General features: G+C 44.5%; 1 protein-coding gene across 2 annotated transcripts in view; it reads left to right on the forward strand.

Moving 5' to 3' along the window:
- The window catches only part of GRIN2A (glutamate ionotropic receptor NMDA type subunit 2A), a 436,975-nt gene extending 424,462 nt beyond the window's left edge, over positions 1-12,513 (forward strand). For both annotated transcript variants that reach the window (XM_043456415.1, XM_043456416.1), the window contains one exon: positions 1,156-12,513. In XM_043456415.1, the coding sequence (XP_043312350.1) occupies positions 1,156-2,955 (1,800 nt within the window). In that variant the 3' untranslated portion in view covers positions 2,956-12,513. The remainder of the gene's footprint in view (positions 1-1,155) is intronic.
- Positions 12,514-20,693: the final 8,180 nt, after the last annotated feature.

Genomic DNA, 20,693 nt, shown 5'->3' on the forward strand with positions numbered 1-20,693 from the left:
GCTGATCTTCACCCAATATAGCAGAGTCCCTCTAGGTTAGCGTATGAGACGATTACATCACTGAATTGGTCAGGGAAAGCTTAAGTTAGCATAAAAGATTCAAGAGCCCTGCTCTGTGTGAAATACACATTTGTACAGTTTGACATCCAGCAGCCTCAGAAGCAAAAAGGAGACGCTGCTTCCTGGCAGGGAACAGGGAAAGGGACCACTCAGGGCCTCGAGAAGGAGACGAGAGGAAAGACTGCAGGAAGGTGAGAAGGGCCGTCCCCTGGTCCAGGGCAGCCTTTATCACGCAGCCTGGGGTGGAGAGGTCGGAGGAAGAGATGCTCAAACACACAACTGTAGGCTTTGCTGCTTGCTCTTCCTTGACGCAGTGGAGACTGTCTCTAGAAGACAAGAAAGATGCAGGAGGGCAAACAGTGGTGGCTGTCACAGTTACATGAGCATCCCTGTGGGTTCTGGGCATCCCTACCATGGGGATCAATGGGGCTGCTGTCATCAGAGTCTACACTTCTCACACATCCCACGAGTTTACCCCAGAGTCAGTGGCAGCTTCTGCATCCCTTTCACAACCCCCTTCTTGGGCCAGACCCCTGTCAGTCTCTGGAGAACCAGGTCAGACCCTGAAGCCTGGACCTGATTGTTCCGTTTAGGTTGTTATTGTTGTTCAGTTGCTAAGTCATGTCTGACTCTTTGTGACCCTATGGATTCTAGCCCCCCAGACTCTTCTGTGCATGGGATTCCTCAGTCAAGAATACTGGAGTGGGTTGCCATTTCCTACTCCAGGGGATCTTCCCAACCCAGGGATTAAACCTACATCTCCTGCATTGCAGGCAGATTCTTACTACCGTGCCACCTGGGAAGCCCAGTTGTATGAGGATTAGAGGATATTTTTTCCTCAAATTCCATGTATGACTATTGGCAAACGTGTCGGATAATCTTGATAATCTAAGTAAATCAGATAATCAAACCAGAGAGACAAGGGAAGCCTGATGCTCTGCCACTGGTCTCATACACTTAAGAAACGTTATCAGGATTCAGACTGCATCTCACTGTTTCTCCGGGGCACCTAAGTCTCTCCTTTGCAGAGAGTTCAGGAGTGACATGGCTTCGTGTCCCTGATACCACTGATGGTGTTTCTGTTCCTCCCCACAGGGCATCTACAGCTGCATTCACGGAGTGCACATTGAAGAGAAGAAGAAGTCTCCAGACTTCAACCTGACTGGATCCCAGAGCAACATGTTAAAACTCCTTCGATCCGCCAAAAACATCTCCAACTTGTCCAACATGAACTCCTCAAGGATGGATTCCCCCAAGAGAGCTGCGGACTTCATCCAGCGAGGCTCCCTCATCATGGACATGGTTTCAGATAAGGGCAACCTGGTCTACTCAGACAACCGGTCCTTCCAGGGGAAAGACAGCATCTTCGGGGACAACATGAACGAACTCCAGACCTTTGTGGCCAACAGGCACAAGGATAACCTCAACAACTATGTGTTCCAGGGCCAGCATCCTCTGACTCTCAACGAGTCCAACCCCAACACAGTGGAGGTGGCCGTCAGCACGGAGTCCAAAGGGAATTCCCGGCCCCGGCAGCTTTGGAAGAAATCGATGGAGTCACTCCGCCAAGACTCCCTGACCCAGAACCCCATCTCCCAGAGGGACGAGGGGCCCGTGGAGAACAGGACCCACTCCCTGAAGAGTCCTCGCTACCTTCCCGAAGAGGTGGCCCACTCGGACGTGTCCGAAACGTCGAGCCGGGCTGCGTGCCACCGGGAGCCCGACAACAGTAAGAACCACAAGGCCAAGGACAACTTCAAGAGGTCCATGGCCTCCAAGTACCCCAAGGACTGCAGCGAGGCGGAGCGCTCCTACCTGAAAACCAAGGCAAGCTCCCCCAGGGACAAGATCTACACCATTGATGGCGAGAAGGAGCCCAGTTTCCACCTTGACCCACCCCCGTTCGCGGAAAGCATGGCCCTCCCCGAGAACGTGGACTTCCCCGACACCTACCAGGAGCGCGGGGAGAGCTTCCGCAAGGGGGACTCCACGCTGCCCCTCAACCGGAACGCCCTGCAGGAGGAGGACGTGCTCCCCAACAACGAGCCGTACAAACTCTACTCCAAGCATTTCAGCCTGAAAGACAAGAGCTCCCCGCACAGCGAGGGCAGCGACCGGTACCGCCAGAACTCCACGCACTGCCGGAGCTGCCTGTCCAACCTGCCCACCTACGCGGGCCACTTCACCATGCGGTCCCCCTTCAAGTGCGACGCCTGCCTGCGGATGGGGAACCTCTACGACATCGACGAGGACCAGATGCTTCAGGAGACAGGGAACCCCGCCGCCCAGGAGGAGGTCTACCAGCAGGACTGGGCCCCGAACAGCGCCCTCCAGCTCCAAAAGAATAAGCTGAGGATCAGCCGGCAGCACTCGTATGATAACATCCTCGACAAACCCAGGGAGGTGGACCTTAGCAGGCCCTCCCGGAGCATCAGCCTCAAGGACCGCGAACGGCTCCTGGAGGGAAACCTGTACGGGAGTCTCTTTAGCGTCCCCTCCAGCAAACTCGCGGGGAACAAGGGTTCCCTTTTCCCCCAGGGCTTGGAGGGTGGCAAGCGGAGCAAGTCTCTCTTGCCGGACCACACCTCCGAGAACCCTTTCCTCCACTCCTACGGGGACGACCAACGCTTAGTGATCGGGAGGTGCCCCTCGGACCCTTACAAACACTCGCTGCCGTCCCAGGCCGCGAACGACGGCTATCTCCGCTCGTCCTTGAGGTCGACGGCGTCATACTGTTCCAGGGACAGTAGAGGCCACAGCGACGTGTATATTTCAGAGCATGTTATGCCTTATGCTGCAAATAAGAATAATATGTACTCTGCCCCCAGGGTTTTAAATTCCTGCAGCAATAGACGTGTGTACAAGAAAATGCCTAGTATCGAATCTGATGTTTAAAAACCTTCCATTAATGTTTTATCTATAGGGAAACATGCCTAATGGCCAACGTTCCAGACGGGTAAATGGTGGATGCCCCAATAGTGCCCCGACCAGAGGACGAGGATTTAGGAAGGTATTTTTCAGTTGGTTCTTTTGCACATGGCTCCAAGCCGTAGTCTTCCACTCAAGGAATCTTGTGAGGTGTGTGCTGAGCACGCGAGAGCCCAGATAGGTGAGTCCTTAACCAAAAACCAGTCCACACCAGGGCGAGTCTCCTGGACGTGCCCACCAGGTATGTGGCAATAACGACGCATCGGATGCCAGTGGTCATGTGACGAGTTCCTATATTCCAAATCCCATTAAGACCAGCCCACCCAGTAATTTCCTCATCAGAAATGCCTCACGGTTTCTCTGATACAGAATAAGCAATATGGTATGCATGTAAACCTGACACAAAATAAAACAAGAATGCATCCTCACTGTAGCGAGACGGAGTGTGCCAGAGATTAGGAAGTCCGGCTTTCCAAGTGGTTCAGCTTTATTGTTCTGCCTCCCATGATGGCCCCGGCCCAACCCCAGAACTCCAGGCTCCCCCAGAGGATAGCAAACCCCGCGTGTTTGTGGTTCACTCTGCTAGCTTCCTCGTAGTCCATTTCCAAGACACGTGGAATGACAGGCCCAGGAGGGCCCTCATGCAGAGAGCAACTAGAGTCTCTTTGGATGTCCATTTGTGTATTTCACAGACACGCTCTCACCCTTGGCTTCGGTGGTCTTGCTCAGAGCTGCCAGACTCACACACGTGTGTCTTCGATACCGTAAGTGTGGATCTTCCGTCTATGACGCAGCGGCCCTTATAGTTGATCCCGGAGACTCCTGTGTACGTAAGTTTGCGTTTCCCCCTCTTCTGGTGATGACTCAGGGTTGTATAGTATCTGTTACTCTCCCCCTCCCTCCAGGAACCATCACTCATTCAGTCCCCCGAGTCACTGTGGTGGTGTTTAATTCAGTGTGCGTTGCTCTTCCCAGCATGGTGAATGTGGGGGCACGTGCCAGCGGCCACACGTGTGCCGTGATCTCTAAGAAGTAAAATGCCATCTCTCTTGCTAAAGGCCAGTGTGGCCACAGGGTGATCTTCCTTAACCCGTCCTGAAATTCGGCAGGACATGCGTCCCCGCTCCAAACTCCTTAAATCAACAGCCTTCAAAACAGGAGAGACACTCATATATCTACCCTGAGCATCCTCCCAATTGTGGATAATCTTTAGTGGGACGGGTGATTCTTCTCTTCTGAAACAGTTGCTCTGTTGAAGGCCAGCTGTCTACCAGCACCAACAGAACTCGCAAAATTCCTCGAGGCATTTGTCATTTCCGAGTCACTTCCATCATCCCCTTCTCACTCGCCTCAAACCTGTGCAAAAATGATAGGAAATGATACTCATTTTTGTCCACTGTGGGGCAAGGCTGGGGAATCTTGACACATAAGCAGCTCTCAGCACAGCATTCAGCGTGCCCCTGCAAAGGACAGCCAAGTTGTTACTTTACGACACTTCACCAGAATAGAATTTTCCAGTTTAAAAATTAAACATGATGAAAACCACAGACAATACTCATTACATATTTTATACAGTTCAAATCTAGTAATTAGCGTGTTTTAAATACATGAATATACCTGAGATGTTTGGGCTAAGTAGCCACCTCACTTGCACAGTCCCTGGATCTGTGTTGGTGTCCTGTTACAGAAGCCCTAGGCTAATGCAAACTAGCTGGACCATTCTCCAGGCTCCTCCTGCATTTTGCCCTGGGCTCTTGGAGGAGGGGACAGAATGATGGCTTGAAAAGTTAACCCGGGTCTTTGAGTCCTGCCGTGTTCTGTCTTGTAGGCAGTGATTTCCTGTGAGTGGGCAGGTGCCAGGAATAATTCTCTTCGAGCTTGAGGATTCATTGAACGGCTCCATCTTTGAGATAGGGCACCTGATCTACCATATTCCTATAATGATGAGCAGTGGTTGCTGAGAAGTTCAGGGTCAGTGGGAGAGAGGCAGAGGGAGCCAGTGAGAGTCTTTGAGGTGGACAGGCAGAAGGGGCTGACAAGGTACTGAAGATGAACGCACTTGAATGTTGCATTTTATTTCTTGGATGTTGCACCTTTGCTTCTCCAACGGCAGATAAGCCTCGATTAAAGAGCCTGGAATAGCCCCCTAATTGCTACTCTCACGCACACCTCTGATCATATCATCTTTTACCATGTCCTGCCTTTGCCCTTCCACTGCTTTTCAGACCTGTATGCCCCCAGCCAGGATCACCTCCATCTCCTCACAAGAGTGCCATGTCTTAACACAAAATGAATTGAAGTCTCCCAGAAGAGAGCCCATGGTACATCACCAATCTAAAGAGGCTATCTGTCTTTCTCCAGTGTCCTCAAAACCAAGGAGCTGCTAAAGGTGGCAGAGATCTCCAGGGAGAGTGAGAACTACACTCAGAATGACCCCGTAGATCAAAAAGCCTTCTTCTAATAACAACATTAGTTCTGCTGTTAACCCCATACCTCTCTGGGTATAGAAACTAAATATATGGCTTTGGGAAGAATCAATAGCAATGCAGCCAAAAAAAAAAGAAAAAAGTATACCCTTCCTCTAATAGTGAAAGGGTTTTTTAAAAAGAAATATCTAGAGTTGGATGCTATGTAATAAGTACATCATTTCCTTCCTCCATAGATTCACTGACACCTAATAGTGATGATCCCAAATGTAAGACAACCGACCATTGATTGATGGTCATTTTCTGATTGAAAGATAGTGATGTCGAGCTATTAGAAGGCCATCCAAGTCTTTCAGTTCTTTGGGGAAAGAGTAGCAGGAGTCTAACGTCCAGAGGTAAATCTGGAGAACAGGAGGTGATAAGAATTACAGGGGATGCCCTGAACCATGGGTCCATTACAGAAGATTCCTCAGACACATCTCAACTCTGAGTCCTTAGATTTGTTGATGCTGAGGATCCAGGATCTCTGACCTCAAAGGTGTGCCTGAGTTTCATCTGACTCAAAGTCGGAACTGGTGTCCATCATGATGCTACATTAATTCTTAATGGTTTTCATCACTTGAGAAGGACCCAGATAGGTTATAGTGCACATGTACAACCAACTTAAAATGTTCTGTGTAAGAGGAGAGTCTTCTGGGATGCAGGGTCTACTCTGGGCAACCTTTGGGTTTCTGGAAAATTGTTTCCATTATCCTTACATCTGTGGGTTCCTAGGCCATCCCAGGTTTTAGTGCTCTGAAGGGCAAGATGTCAATGGGTCTGCTTTTCTGCCAGTCAGGCTTCCATTCTCAGGCATGGGATTACAATCATCCTACTCATTACGCTTGTGTCCTTTGCAAATTGCATTGCATTCTTTTAGCTAGCACTGTCTCATGGACTGTACCTGGTTTCTCTTCCCTGTTTCATTAAGGTGCCTGAGAAGTGTTTGTACTTAGGTTTTCCGACAAAAGCATTAAAATTCATCCTTTGCAGCAAACTCAGTCAAATCAATTCACACTTATTTTCAGGGGAGAAAAAAATAAAATTACACCTTGTTTACAAATGAAATAGTTTCACTTAAATGGGACTCCAGCCAAGGCAGTTAATTAGTCAAAAGATTCACGGCAGCCGTGCATTCATACGTTGTTTATTCTATTTGGTATGTCTACCACTGATGTGTATTTAATATTCTGCATCTTTCTCAGGAAATGACAAATGCCCTGAATTCTTTGCAAATGGAATTGCTAATGAAAAATAAAAGAAAAAGTTGGTGTTAATTAAATGGTGATTAAAAATTTATCTCCTTTAAATCTAAAAAAGTCCAACCTTAATAATCAGTTGTCATATAAATCAATACCTTATACTGAAATCCTTTGTGGGGTTTAAGACCTAAATAAATACTAAGTTGAGAAACCTGAAAATCTTTCAGAAGAGCTGAATATATCCGTTAACTTTATGCAAACCCTGTACTGTTTCTCTGTGTAGAGCTGTTGTTTATGAATTCTTCAAAGGGGAACATGCTTCTGAAATGGAGCCTGTTTGTATTAAGCGCAGCTAGAACAGACATAATTGGACTTCAAGGGGAAAACCACCACCAACAAAAAAACTCCCCAAACTTAATAGGTGAAAGCTAAACTCAGTGGTTGGTATTTAATATGAGTCAAGGCAATTTGCATTCCAAAAGCAGTGTTTATTTTCCCTTGAGACAAAATAAGACCTTTCCAGATACAGTGTCCTAATTGTTTAATGAAGGGTTACCTGGAGTTTTGACTTCAAAAGTCCTCTCAGTATGCAGTTGCCCTTTCACATTCAACCCCTTTACATTGTTCTCTGTTCCTATCTAATTGTATCAGATGAGGTCAGCTTGGCCCTTGATGGAGATCGGAGATGTCCAAATGCACTTATCCTGTGAATATCAATGCTCGGGTATACATGTATATAATATACATGCTTGTTTTCTACAATTTACACGTACATGTATTATCCAAATAAAATTGTATATAATGTAAAGTTTATGTTAAAATTTAAATGATGATAAGGATATTAACACATGGAAAACCCATTCTGGTTATTGATGGGATGCTATTTCTGTAAAGAGGGCACTATTTTTTTTTAAAATAATCTCAGTTCTAGGGAGGATAACAGAACCCAAGTGGCATTTGTGTGTTGGAGTTCTTGGCCCCTTATATAAAAAAATATCTGGGGTTAGGGGTGCGGGATATAGTCTGCTCACTGTTACTCTAGAAGACAGTACTGATACAGACATGCCCTTGATTTCTGCAAATCCGCTGAAGGGTGCGTTTCCTGTTTAAACGCCTTCTCTTCTTTGCCCACCCACACTCTTTCCATGCCCGTAAATTCTCAGTATAGTATCAGCTAAGAGTGTCTGCCCACAAGGGTCTTAAGAAAATAGAACTTATAGAACTACACCAAGATTTGGGGCAAGGAGAAAGGTGATGGGAAAATTAAGAGAAAATGAAGTTGCAAAGGGGCAGTAGTCATCTGTTTAAGGCTGTCAGGTCTAGAACCCGAGACATCCGAGTCCTAGCTTGGTTCCTTTTTCCAGGCTATCGCATCCCTAGGTTTCTGTCAAGAGTGTTTCCCTGAACACCTCTAGGATCAGTGCTGGAAAACCTCACAGAACTGACCTGGCTGTCTTTGCCTCTTGCCTTATACAGACCCGTGCACCCTTCTTTGAATTTGGTTTTCCTTTAAGCTCCCCCAAAACCCCTTGTCTCGGAGTCCTGGAAAAGAGAAACCTCTTTCCAGGGACTTATTCCCTGGGAAGAGTGGATAACGGGATATGGTTTAAAATCTCAAACTGAAGATGAAAACTGGAAGCGATCATTGAGGTTATATTGTTACATTTCTCGTTAGCCAAGGATGAACAAAGGACCTTGATTAGCTGATGGAAGCTGACTAAGTATCCACTCTCCTTTTAGGGCCAATTTGGGATGGAGGAGAGGCAGAGGGACTAGAAAGTACAGTCTCTTCCCATAAGCACCCTCTAGAACTTCAGTGCCCTAGGACGAAAGACAAGTGAGAACACAGACTAAATGAAAAAACTGGAAATGATGAAGTTTTCATCAGGAGATAAAAATGTATGTGATTCCATGATCAAACAAAACAGGTAATCCCTCCCCTAGACTTACTTCCAAGTAACTTTAGAGAATATAGTTGTTCCTGGAGATACCCGTCCACGACGGTACTCAGGACACCTAGGAGCATTGATCAGGTGAGCAGACTCGCCCTTCCCTGATTTTGCACAGGCAGGCTTGGATCTGGGTCCTCTCAGCTCTCCAATCCTTCCCGCATCATGCCTCCTTCCACCTCTGCTTTATGACATATGCTTTAAGAAAAGGTTGGGGGGAAAAAAATCCTCAAAGGACTGGGAAATAGACCATGATGTAAAAAGACTATTTCCTGAAAGCTTTTGTGTTTGGTTTGGTTTTTGACTTGTGAAGAGTTCTTTGGATAGTTCAGGGTAAAAAATGCATCAGGGAGGAAAGTAGAATTCTTGTGGAGTCCCAAGTGCCTCTGTGTTGTGGCTAGCCAAAAAGAATGCGTCAGGTGCCTGGAAAGAAAAGGGGACGATGAGACAGCAAAAGGAATTAAGGTGTATTTCAGAAAGACGGTGGGGTGGAGAAGGGGCTTATTTTTTTCTCTGTCCATCCGATTCTGTGCATTTCTGAAACACTGGGGTCTCCATTCATCCCAAGAACGTGCCTTGGTTCAGCACCTGATTTTGGAAATATCAAAATGTATCTACATTGCGTGTAGACTGTATTCTGGGTACGTCCTAGAATGCGATCCTCAAAATAGCCTGGGGATGTAAGTAGGATTGCTCTCCTTTTACAGATAAGAAAACTGATTCAGGTTGGTTTCCACCTCATTCAGCCACAAGAATGTGCTAATAAATGTGTATTATGATCTCCTCCGGGGGAGGGGGTCAGAATAGATGTCTGGAAAAGAGATGTGTTGTTTTGAGGTCCCCGGGGCTCTCTCTTGAGTTTCTGCCTCTGTGGTGAGGAAGGTGATGCGTGTCTGTTTTGGGGTGTGTTGAGAACCCCCAGGATCCCGCCTCTGTTCATTGGCCCCTCCTGAGACTTGAACACTATCTGTGTCTCTCACCTGTATGCTTGCACTCAGCACTTACTTTTTTGGTTCCTGGGGAGTTATTTTCTCTACTTAGCATGTGCCTAATATTAAATATCCCCTTCCTAATATCTCTTCTTTTTCTTAGTAGACATCAGGGATAATTCCATTAACATATGCAAATAATATGCTCTCACATGTGTGCGGGCACACATGCCCACACACACACACACACACACACACACACACACACACTCACACACACACTGCCTTGTGGCCCCCACTAAAGCCTCCCTACACATGGTGGCCCATTTTCAGAAAGAGGAGACTGCTTGCAAGTGACTGTCCTTCTGTTGATTGGCTTTGCCAAGCAGACAGAACAGAGCTTGGAGGTGTGACAGGGAATAGGAATTAGAGTTTGTGCATAAGTGACCAGGAGCTTTGGTAATCAGTATGGCTGAGGGCCAACTATTAAGATTTTTTCCCCTGGTCACTGACTTTAAGATAACTGTTGGACCATTGCAGTGCTTATTCGGTTTGTCTCATTAAAGAATGTAGCATTGGAATATTCCCACCCGGCTTTCTAGGAGCCTGAAATGATGTAGGGCATAATGTATTGTGTAGGCCATGACCCATGAAGCCTTTCTTGAACCCCCTCTCCCATGTTACAAGCCATACCCCTCTCTCCTGGCATTTATATTGACTGCGAGGTGGGGCACAGTAGAACCATTTTATAGAAAAGGAAGCTGAGTGAGGTTTGAAGGAATGTTTATCTGGGGGATTCTGTGACTTGATCCCTCTAGAGGGTCAATTAACCTAAGGTTAAATGACCTTAACCTTAAGCTTGTCCTAGTCCCTGAGAAATTCTCTAGCCCTTTACACATTTCAAGCTGGCAGTAAAAAGTCTCTGAGGACAGAAAGGTTATTGTTACTTAATAGCTATTTGAGATCCTGTTGTTGCATCTACAAATTCATGACAACATTCTCCCAGGGATGCTGAGCTTTGCATAAACTAGAACACTCAAAAGAACAATTTGGCCAGTGGTATCTCTTCACTGGGGCTGTATTCCAAAGCACACAACTCTCTAGGGAGCAGGAACCAAATTGCTGAAAATGGAGTCATTTCTCAGATTAACTTCCTCCAATAAGGTGTTAGCAGTATGTGGAAACAAACAAGACAAAACTGAGACCATCCCTCATAAACCCCTCTTATATACCACATTCGTGAAGCAATGAGTTTGCATCCTGGCAATTCTGAGAACATTCTTCATTAGCCATAGCCCTTGGTCATAACCTCCTCCAGTTAATTCTCTCTCACACCTTTGGGAAGGATTTAAGTTGAGCCTTCAAAAGGATATTAATATAACACGTAGCCAATACCACAGCTGCCTTTTAAATTAATAAGGTTAATTGTTCTCCAGCAAACGTAAGTTTGTCTTTGGCATTTTAAATGCTTCTCATTGATCTGACATTTTGCTGTTTCAGGCTTTTAAAAGGGCTCAAATCAAAGACTATTGATAGGTGAGCAAATAGTGAAGGTCCAGAAATATAAAAAACGTTGTTGGCTTTTCCATGAAGAACAATCATAAGCTTTTGAATTCGATTGAGGTTTCTACATTAGCCATCTAAGATTTATTGAATTATTTCTGTTTTCAGTTCAGCTAATTCGAATAAATGAACTGTATTGACTTTTTAAACCTATTTTATTTTTTTAGAAAATATTTAGTTTATTAGGTTTGTAGACACAGTTCTGGGGCCATGACCATTAAGTAAATGTTCCTGGGCAGAAATTTATTAATAAGATTCAGATGACTATTTGGGGTCATATTCAGTTGATCATCTTTGAAAATCTTGATGGATTTGGGAAGATGAATATAGCACTCCTGACATTTATGTTTCTTAAATTTTTTCCCTGAGAAAGAATGTCAATTGTTTATTTTTTTCAAATAAGAGATAAGGTTAGAATAATATTTTCATAGAAAATTCAGTAAACTACTCGAAAAACTAATTACATGGCTAGATATGGCTCAGATGCCTTCCAAGCCTGGGGGTCCCCAAAGATTTCTTTTATCAGTTGTTTTTAACTCTGAATCTTAATCTTATTCATTCCCTTGCTAAAACAAATTTAAAAGCATACACTTCCCAAATTATTTAATCGGGATAAGTCAATGTAGTTTATCACAATAGAATGTCTATGTGTATTTTTACGTATAGTCTATATATTTCAAGCTAGATATTCAGAAAGAATTAGGTGAGTTAATCGGTGGCTTGAATAAGAAGATCATAAACATCATAAATAATGGCCTTCTCGGACAGAAAAAGAGGGTAAACTATCCATCTTTCACTTGTGTTCTAAGACTCACTTAACAATACACAAGCTGGTCATTACCCACAAGAAAGAAATTGAATTAAGCGGCTTGAAAGGTCCGTGTCTGAGTTCACTTTTAATGCATCATGGATAGGATTACACGTCTGTATGCAGAGGGTTTCCATTCACAGCTACATTCAAACACAGTTGAAAACCTACATCAGAACTGGCTCGATCTCTGGTTTGGTGGAGCCCTAAGCAAGCTGCACTCTCTGCTCAGTGGTTTTCATTCAGGAATAAGATGTTCACTTACCAACCGCAACCGTTTATATCTGTCATGTTTTAATCCACTGCATGAGGAAGTGCTAATAACTGTATTAAATATTTCCAAGCATAGCTACAAAATTACACGTTTGCTTAACACCTTTCTATGATAGAGGAAGTATATACTATGGTTGTCTCCTTGTAGTATGTCTTTTATTTTTGTTCAACGTGTAATCAACTGTTTAAGGAATGGGGTTTGAAATGTGTGTGCAAACTGGTATGTACATAACTCCCGAGGCAACAAAAGTGCCCAGTCATATGGTGTAAAAATGTAAATACAGGAAAATTTCATTTTTCTAATAAAGATAATTTCTGCCAATTGATATGAAAATGAGAAACGGAGTTGTGGTCTTTGTTGTTGCTGCTGCTGCGGTTGTGGGCATCGGGAACGTTTCAAATGGGCTTTGTGTTTCTAGAAATGGGAAATCATTTGACTTGCCCCTCTGCACATTGGATGAGTAGTGAGGGGAGCGTGGAACTGGGAAGAACCCAGGACCTGGCTTCAGGATTTTAGCAGCGAGCTTGGCCACTGTCCTTCACCTGGATCTCATCTTCCAGTGCAGTTTCCACACTCACCGTCTTGACTCTGATAACATTGAACTTTACCGAGGCCTGTGATTTATGACTCTGGGGGGGGGGGGGGAGGGAAACATGGTTAAAACCCTTCTCTCCTTTTCGTATCCCAGGCAACAGCTGACCACAAAGAACCACCCTTCTCCATATGCCTTCAATATGACGCATGGATGCCTGCTTGTTTCTCCACGCCAAGGCCAAACACAGACCCCTCAAATTCCCAGTTCTTTCCTCATAAATGATCAGCTGACCTTCTTGTTCCCATGATCAATCAAAACAAAAATGCTTGTTGACCTGCCAGAGCCAACACCCAGCCTCCTCCTGGGAATGGACTGGCCTTAGATTCTCAGATACACTGCTGTCCAGTCCCCCCTCTGTCCCTCATCTCATGCCCCCGCATCCTATTCTTTCCGGTTCTGTTTACCACCACCTATAAAAGAACCACTGCTTTTACCTAACACATGAGACGCTTGCAAATCTACTCAGCATTCTCCCCATTCCAATAGTCCTCCCCCTATTGCAAGAGTTCCTTTCTTTTCCTTGAAATAATTCTTCTCAATCAAGTCTATCCTGACTAAATCTAGACTTAATTTTCACTTGACAACTCCCAGCTCTAGATCAAATGACATTTCTAAAACCAAAGTCTGACTGTGTTCACTTCACTGCTCCTTTACTTCAGATCTTCAGCTTGAAACAAAGGATCCACAGGTAAAGCCCGAATTCCACAGCCCAGCACACAGTCTTCCAGTCCCCACCAAAACCCTTCCTACCGCATGCCGTAGGCTATATCTGCAACTAGAATCCTTCTGCTCCTCTCCAAAGACACCATGAGCTCTCGGGGTTCCATGCCTTCGCTTATGCTCTTCTTTCCTCCTGAGATGCTGGTCTCCTGCTCATCTCCTTGTCAACTCTTAATCCTCCTTCAAATTATATCTTCAACAGAAGCCTCTTCTTAGTCTTCCCAAGCTCCCCCCCACCCCCGCCAGCAGCAGAATGAACAGTTGACTTTTCCATGATTCAGCCCCTTGCACACACATCTATTGAATGATTTAGCAGGCTTTACTAAACTTTTTGGAAAAGGCCCTGTTGTTGAGAAAGATTGAAGGCAGGAGAAGAAGGGGATGACAGAGGATGAGATGGTTGGATGGCATCACCAACTCGATAGACGTGAGTTTGAGCAAACTGTGGAAGACGGTGAAGGACAGGGAAGCCTGGTGTGCTGCAGTCCTTGGGGTCACAAAGAGTCGGACACGACTTGGTGACTGAACAACAACAACTAAACTTTTGGGGCTTCTTGGATGGCACTAGTGGTAAAGAATCCACCTGCCAATGCAGGAGATGCAAGAGACATGCATCCAGTCCCTGGGTCGGGAAGATCCCCTGGAGAAGGAATGGTGATCCACTCCAGTGTTCTTGCCGGGAGAATCCCATGAATAGGGGAGGCTGGTGGGCTACAGTTCGTGGGGTCGCAAGGAGCGAGACACAATGAGTGCACACACAAACACACTGAACTTTTTAATGTGGTATCTCTCTCCTTAGAGTGTACGATTTTCCAGGGCTTTTCCGTTCTAGATGAAAATATATAGTTTTTCATCTTTGAATCCTAACACCCAGCCCAGCATCTGACATAGAGTGGGCCTTTCTGGATGGGTAGGAGAAGAGCTAATTGGAAGAGTGGGTGGCTGATGGTTGGGTGAGTGGCTGGATGGGCATATAGATGGAGTGCCTTGGAACCTGTTATTGGTTTACCTTGCTCTCTACCTTACGTGCTTGGACTATAACACCTTGCTCTCTACCTTACGTGCTTGGACTATAACACCTTGCTCTCTACCTTACCTGCTTGGACTATAACACCTTGCTCTCTACCTTACCTGCTTGGACTATAAATGCCACTAATTAGTCCCACATACTTATATTTTTCTGGCCTCCCGTATAAATTCTAGACTTACATATCCGTATCTGTAGTGTGTAGCTCCACCTAGAGATCTTAAAGACATCCAAATGCCAAAATATCTTAAAAAGCATATTGGACCATCCCCCCTGCCCCCACATAGAATTCTTATCCTCCCCCCGTGTTCCCCATCTCAGGAGGCAGCTCTGCTACTGACCTGACGTCTCAGGCTAAATACTTCCTGGTCATCCTTCACTCTTCTTCCTGACCCCCACCCCCCACCCCTTACTCCATCCACCAGCTCTATCTGTGTAGCTTTTAAAATGCATTCGGGATCCATCTGCTTCTCATCACTTCTACTGCAGTCACCCTCCCATTTATGCAAATGCAACTGCTTTTTCACCTGTGTACCTGCTTCCTCTCTTGCCTCCATTCTCCAGACAGAAGACACGAATTACATCATATCCCTCACCGGGTTGCAAGTCTTTAGTACCTTCGCATTTCGGTCAGAATAAAATCAAAATTCTTCCCCATTCTAACTCCATGTCCCAAACTCTTTTTTGAAAATTATGTATTTGTCATTTTAAATTATTTTGGGCTGCACTGGGTCTTTGTGGTTGGCACACGGGCGTTCTCTAGTTGTGCAAGCGGGAGCTCCTCCCTTGTTGTGGTGTGCAGGCTTCTCACTGTGGTGGCTCTTTTTGTTGGGGAACGCAGGCCCTAGGGGCAGGCATCAGTAGTCGTGGAACCCGGGCTCTAGAACACAGGCTCAGTAGTTGGCCTTATTTGCTCCGTGTCATGTGGGATCTTCTCAGACCAGGGATCAAACCTATGTCCCCTTCATTGGCAGGCAGATTCTTAGCCATTGGACCACCAGAGAAGCCCCCAAATGCTTACACCGTAGTACACACTCCAAGAAAAAAAAGACAAATGTTTCCCTTTGCTCTTGCCTTATTCCCTGTCTTTGGAGTCTAGAGACTCCAAAGCCTTTTCTCTTTTTTTGGATCAGCCAATGATGGGCCATTTCCAATGCATTTTCCATTAACTGAAGTGGCACTAAATACCCTTGCTTCTATGAAACTAATCAGCAATTTGTGAGATGCCTTTACATCCATGTAGCCCCATTTTGGGTCATAATTATTTCCTAATTAGGAGGCAATTTATATTTGGGACATTTGCTTTTGCCAGTGACGTGGCTATCCAGAATGATTCAGTTCCTTTTTTTTTCCTCCCCCAAGATTCTGCTGGCTAAAGCCAGATGACCAGACAGCCAAGCAAACTTAATTAACAGACAGTTTTGTTCCTGTGGGAGGGGAAAATCTCTCACTTTTCCATCAAATGTGCTATCATTCTGAGAACAAAACCAAATATATTTCTTTTGGAAGACCTTGTAATCTTCTGCTAGGAATGGAGTTGGGGGAGAAGAGGAAATTGGTTAGCTTTTTTTCCAAGAGTTTTGATGAAATTTATTAAAGTTCTTTCAACTAACCCATCTGTGTAAAAATATCTTTTTAAATCTTTAAAACACTCCATTGTAGGAGGGATTATAATACCCATTTTACATATTCAGAAACCAAGGTTCAGAGAGTTGAAGTGACTTTCTCAAGACTATACAACCAGGCCATTGTGAAGCTGGGGCCAGAGGTGAGCACATATCAGCTGGACCTCACATCCCATGATGTTTTCATCTCTGCTTAGTGTTCACTGTTACTTAGATTCCAGTAATCACAGAGTCCTGTGTGACAGAAACCGCCTCTGTGTCCCCGATGACTTACATATTGTAAATGGCCAGTAAATGTTTTTAAACAAGAAGCCTAAAGAAGAACCAGGAAGTCTCAGTTCTTGGCCACATCTTTGCTGTGTGACTTTTGTCTTTTCACTTCACCTCTCTGATTCTTCTCATAGTCTTCTCATGCATATCCGTGAAATGAGGATTTTCAGCTTCATCTCTGCCCTCTTCCTAGGCATGTGCAGGGACATTGTCAACTATACCATGCAAAAGATAACTCCTTCTGTGCTTTCTTTAGTTCCAAAACGTTGGAGTTGTGTTCCAGGTATCTCCAAAGAAAAACAACTTCCAGTGACTATCTGACTTCTCTTCTTTTCTGGGGATAGAGGGTATCTTTTCCTGGAGGTGAGAATGGTCCAAGAATTAGAGGTCATAAATTAGGACTTTCCACTAAGGAAGAAGAAAAGGGGCCACTGGCTTTGTTTCTGAGCTCTCCACGGTACTGAAAGTTCCAAAGATGTAGGTGCCAAGTCTTCACTACTCTCCTTAGACAGCAGATAGACAAGAGGTTCACATTTTTGTTTCTGGAAACTTCAAGATGCTAAAATTTCCAAGTTTGTGTATGCAAAGCCTGGGCACTGTGGTTTAGCAAAAACTTCCATTCAGCTTGCAAGCTGTCAGGAGCCAGGAGGAGACTGTGCTATGACTTTCCGTTTGAAAGTCTTTCTTTCCCTTGAAGAAGTGTCCAACTCTCTCCTGTTTACCACCACCCGCTGACATGCCAGGGCGTTTTGGAAGTTTTCTCTTTCTTTCTCTTGCCTCTCTCTCACTTCGTCTTTGTTCCTGCCTGAGGAAGAAGCAGCAGCCTTGTTCTTCTTAGCTCAGCGGTACTGCAGGCAGCCCTGCATTCTTAAGGAGAGCGTCCTCCTCTTCCATTTCTTCCAAAGCAAGTAAGACATCCCAGTGCCCAGTTCAGAGGCTGGGCCCCGGGAGCTAGTGGCATCACATGTTCTCAACAATTTTGTTACTTTCCATTGCTTGCAGCCTTTCATCGGAACATGAGCCAAGGAATTTTTAAAAAAAAAAATGTGCAGCATAAGATGGAAGGAAGAAAATGTCATTCCCTTCTTCCCCAGATCCCACTCTGTGTGTCTCCATCACCCAGCACAATGAGAAAAACACACAGACTTCTTGTTGTGTTTCAAGAAGGTGACTGATTACCTGTGGCCAACCTGGTACACTCAGACCAATCTAAAGAAGCCAGGATCCAAGCTGGCTTACCAAACCATAGCATATTTGAATTGACTTCAAGATGGACAGACGTCATCAGAATAGGAAATGGGGAGAGGCGAGCCCATCTCAAGGCAGTCAACACGCATGGGAGGCTTTGTAATCCAGGGCATCCCAAAGTCACAACCATGGGTTAAACCGTAAACCAAATTCTACATCTTTCCCAATCCCCTCCCACCATCTTAACCACGCATATTCCATCATAAGCTGCAGGAGAGAGATATTTACAGGAAGTGTGAGCATTGGTATTGCCTTCCGCAGTTTTCAATGTTGGCCATAAGGGATAAAGCTCAGCGTCACAAATCCCACAATGATTCATCAAAGATAAGTAAAAATAATAACACAGATACACATTCTCATCTGCCTCTTGCATATCTTGAAAGCATCCCAAACTCAACACTGTCAAAACCAAATGCATCCTCCTCCCCTCGCCCCCACCTGCTCTTGCTTCCCTTCTAGAGTTTTCTATCTCAGAGTAGAGCACCATCAGCTCCCACTCACTAGGCCAAAATCATGACAGTCTTTTGACTCCTCTCTCTTCCCCGTTTCCTCCAGTTTTGGTTAATCTCCCTGTCTATATCCTCCCACATGCCTCCTGCTCCCACTGTCTGATTTCCATCTCTCATCTTCTCCTACATGAATTACTTTGATGGTCTAGTAACTGGTCTCCCTACCTCCAATACTGACCCACCTTTAATTCTTTCTCTATATACCTGCCACTGGAATTGTTTTAAAGTTTAATTCCAGGTGTGTCATCCCCAACTGAAAGTCTTAATAACGCCCCATCACCAAATCATGTAAAGACCAAGACTGTTGGCATGTCTGCCATGGAGTTTCCTGGTCAGTTCTGTATTTTTTAATATTTGCTTAATTAGTTAATTGTATGCATTGGGTCTTAGTTGCTTCTCACAGGATCTTGGTTGCATCATGTAGGATCTTTGGTTATGGCACACAGACTCTGGAATTGTGGCATGCAGGCTCAGTAGTTGCAGCATGTGGGCTCTCTAGTTGAAGCACATGGCCTTAGTTGCTCCAAGGCATGTGGGTCTTAGTCTCCATCAGGGATAGAACCCATGTCTCCTGTGCTGCAAGACTGATTCTTAACCATGGACCACCAGGGAACTCCCAGAACCCTCTGGTCTGTTCTTGCTGACACAAATTCTCTAACCTTAATTCCCAGTACTTCCTGCACACAGATACTGATCTAGCCAAAACAAACTTTCTCCTTAAAAAATACTATTTCCACTTCATGAATATTCTTTAACCATCTGGCAAATGCATAATTATCTTTCACGTCCTGCTCTTGTCACCTCCATGAATCTTCTCTCAGTTCCCCCAGAGTTAGTGGCACTGTCTTCTGGACTCCCATGGATTTTTGGACGTTTCTCCTTTGCAGCATGTTATTTGTCCCTTTGTCTGTCTGCTTCCTCCTACTGTGAGGTTTTCCTTGAAGATAATTGTCTGTGATCCCACAGGCACGTGTAAAAATGTTAACCATCAGGAAGATGCAAATCAAAACCACAGCGAGGTGTCATCCTCCACACCTGTTAGAATGGATATCATCAAGAAGACAAAAAATAGCAAGTGTTGGCCAGAATGTGGAGAAAAGGGAACCCTGGTTCACCCTTTGTTGGTAGGAATATAAATTGGTGTAGCCACTACTGAAAGCAGCATGGAGGTGACTAAAAAAATTAAAAATAGAAATATAATCCAACAATTACACATCTGAGTGTATATATCCAAAGAAATTGAACTCAGGACCTTGAAGAGATATCTGGATCCCACATTCACAACAGAATTCACAATAACCAAAATATAGAAACAACTTAAATATCTGTCAATTAATGAATGGATGAAGAAAATGTGATATACATACGTGTGTGTGTGTGTATGCAATGGAATATTATTCAGCCTTAAAAAGGAAGGAGATCGTGCCATTTGTGACAACATGGATGGACCTGGAAGACAAAATGTGAATCAAAATAAGCCCAACAGAAGGACAAAAACTGTATGTTCTCACTTGTATATGAATCTAAAATAGTCAAACTCATAGAAACAGAGAATAGAATGTTGACCCCAGTGGTAGTGGTAGGTTTGGGAGAGGGGACTGGAAGCATGTTGGCCAAAGGATATAAAGTCTCAGTTATGAATACATTCTGAGATCTACTTTATGCTTAGAAACTATAGCAAACAACACTGCATTGGATACTTGAAATTTTCCAAGAGAATAGATTTTTAGAATTATTTTATTTTGGCTGTGCCAGATGTTAGTTGCAGCTCATGGGATCTTCACTGCAGTATTCAGGATCTAGTTTCCTGACCAGGGATCGAACCCAGACCCCCTGCATTGGGAGTGAGGAGTCTTAATTACTGGACCACCAGGGAAGTCCCCCCAAGAGAGTAGAAGATAGTCCCCTTCTAAGATGCTAAGTATTCTTATAATAACAATAGGGGCAGAAGGCAACTTTGGGAGGTGATGGATGTCTATAGCCTTGACCATGATGATGGTTTCATGAGTATGAACTTATCCCCAAACTCATCGAGTTGTTTTACACATCAATCCTACATCAATAAAGTGGGTTTTTTTTTTTTTTTTTAAGATAACAAACTGTATGAGGCCCAGGAAAAGAACTGAACTAGAGATAACTTGGAAGTCACCAAGATATAGATCATAACTGAAACTGTGGATGTGAAAGATTGTCAAATGTTAGTCCCACATAATGCATGTGTAGAAGTACAGGTGGTGATCATATAGGATAGGACTTAAGACAGCGATGTTTGGAGGTAGACCAGCCTCCAATGTTTACTGCCATTATGACCTTGAACACAGTAATTAATCTTTCTAAGACAGTTGTTCTATCTGTGAAAGTGAGAATAATTATATTACTACTTTTTAGGTTTAAGAAATTAGAGATAATGCAATTAATGAAATGCCTTATCTCTATCAAAGGGAACACTCTAAAATGTTAGCTATTTTTAATTATTTATCTATACTTCAAATTATTAAAGACCTTCCTTTTCGCTCAGTCC

This window comes from Cervus canadensis, chromosome 32 (assembly GCF_019320065.1).
Source record: "Cervus canadensis isolate Bull #8, Minnesota chromosome 32, ASM1932006v1, whole genome shotgun sequence".
Lineage (NCBI taxonomy): Eukaryota > Metazoa > Chordata > Mammalia > Artiodactyla > Cervidae > Cervus > Cervus canadensis.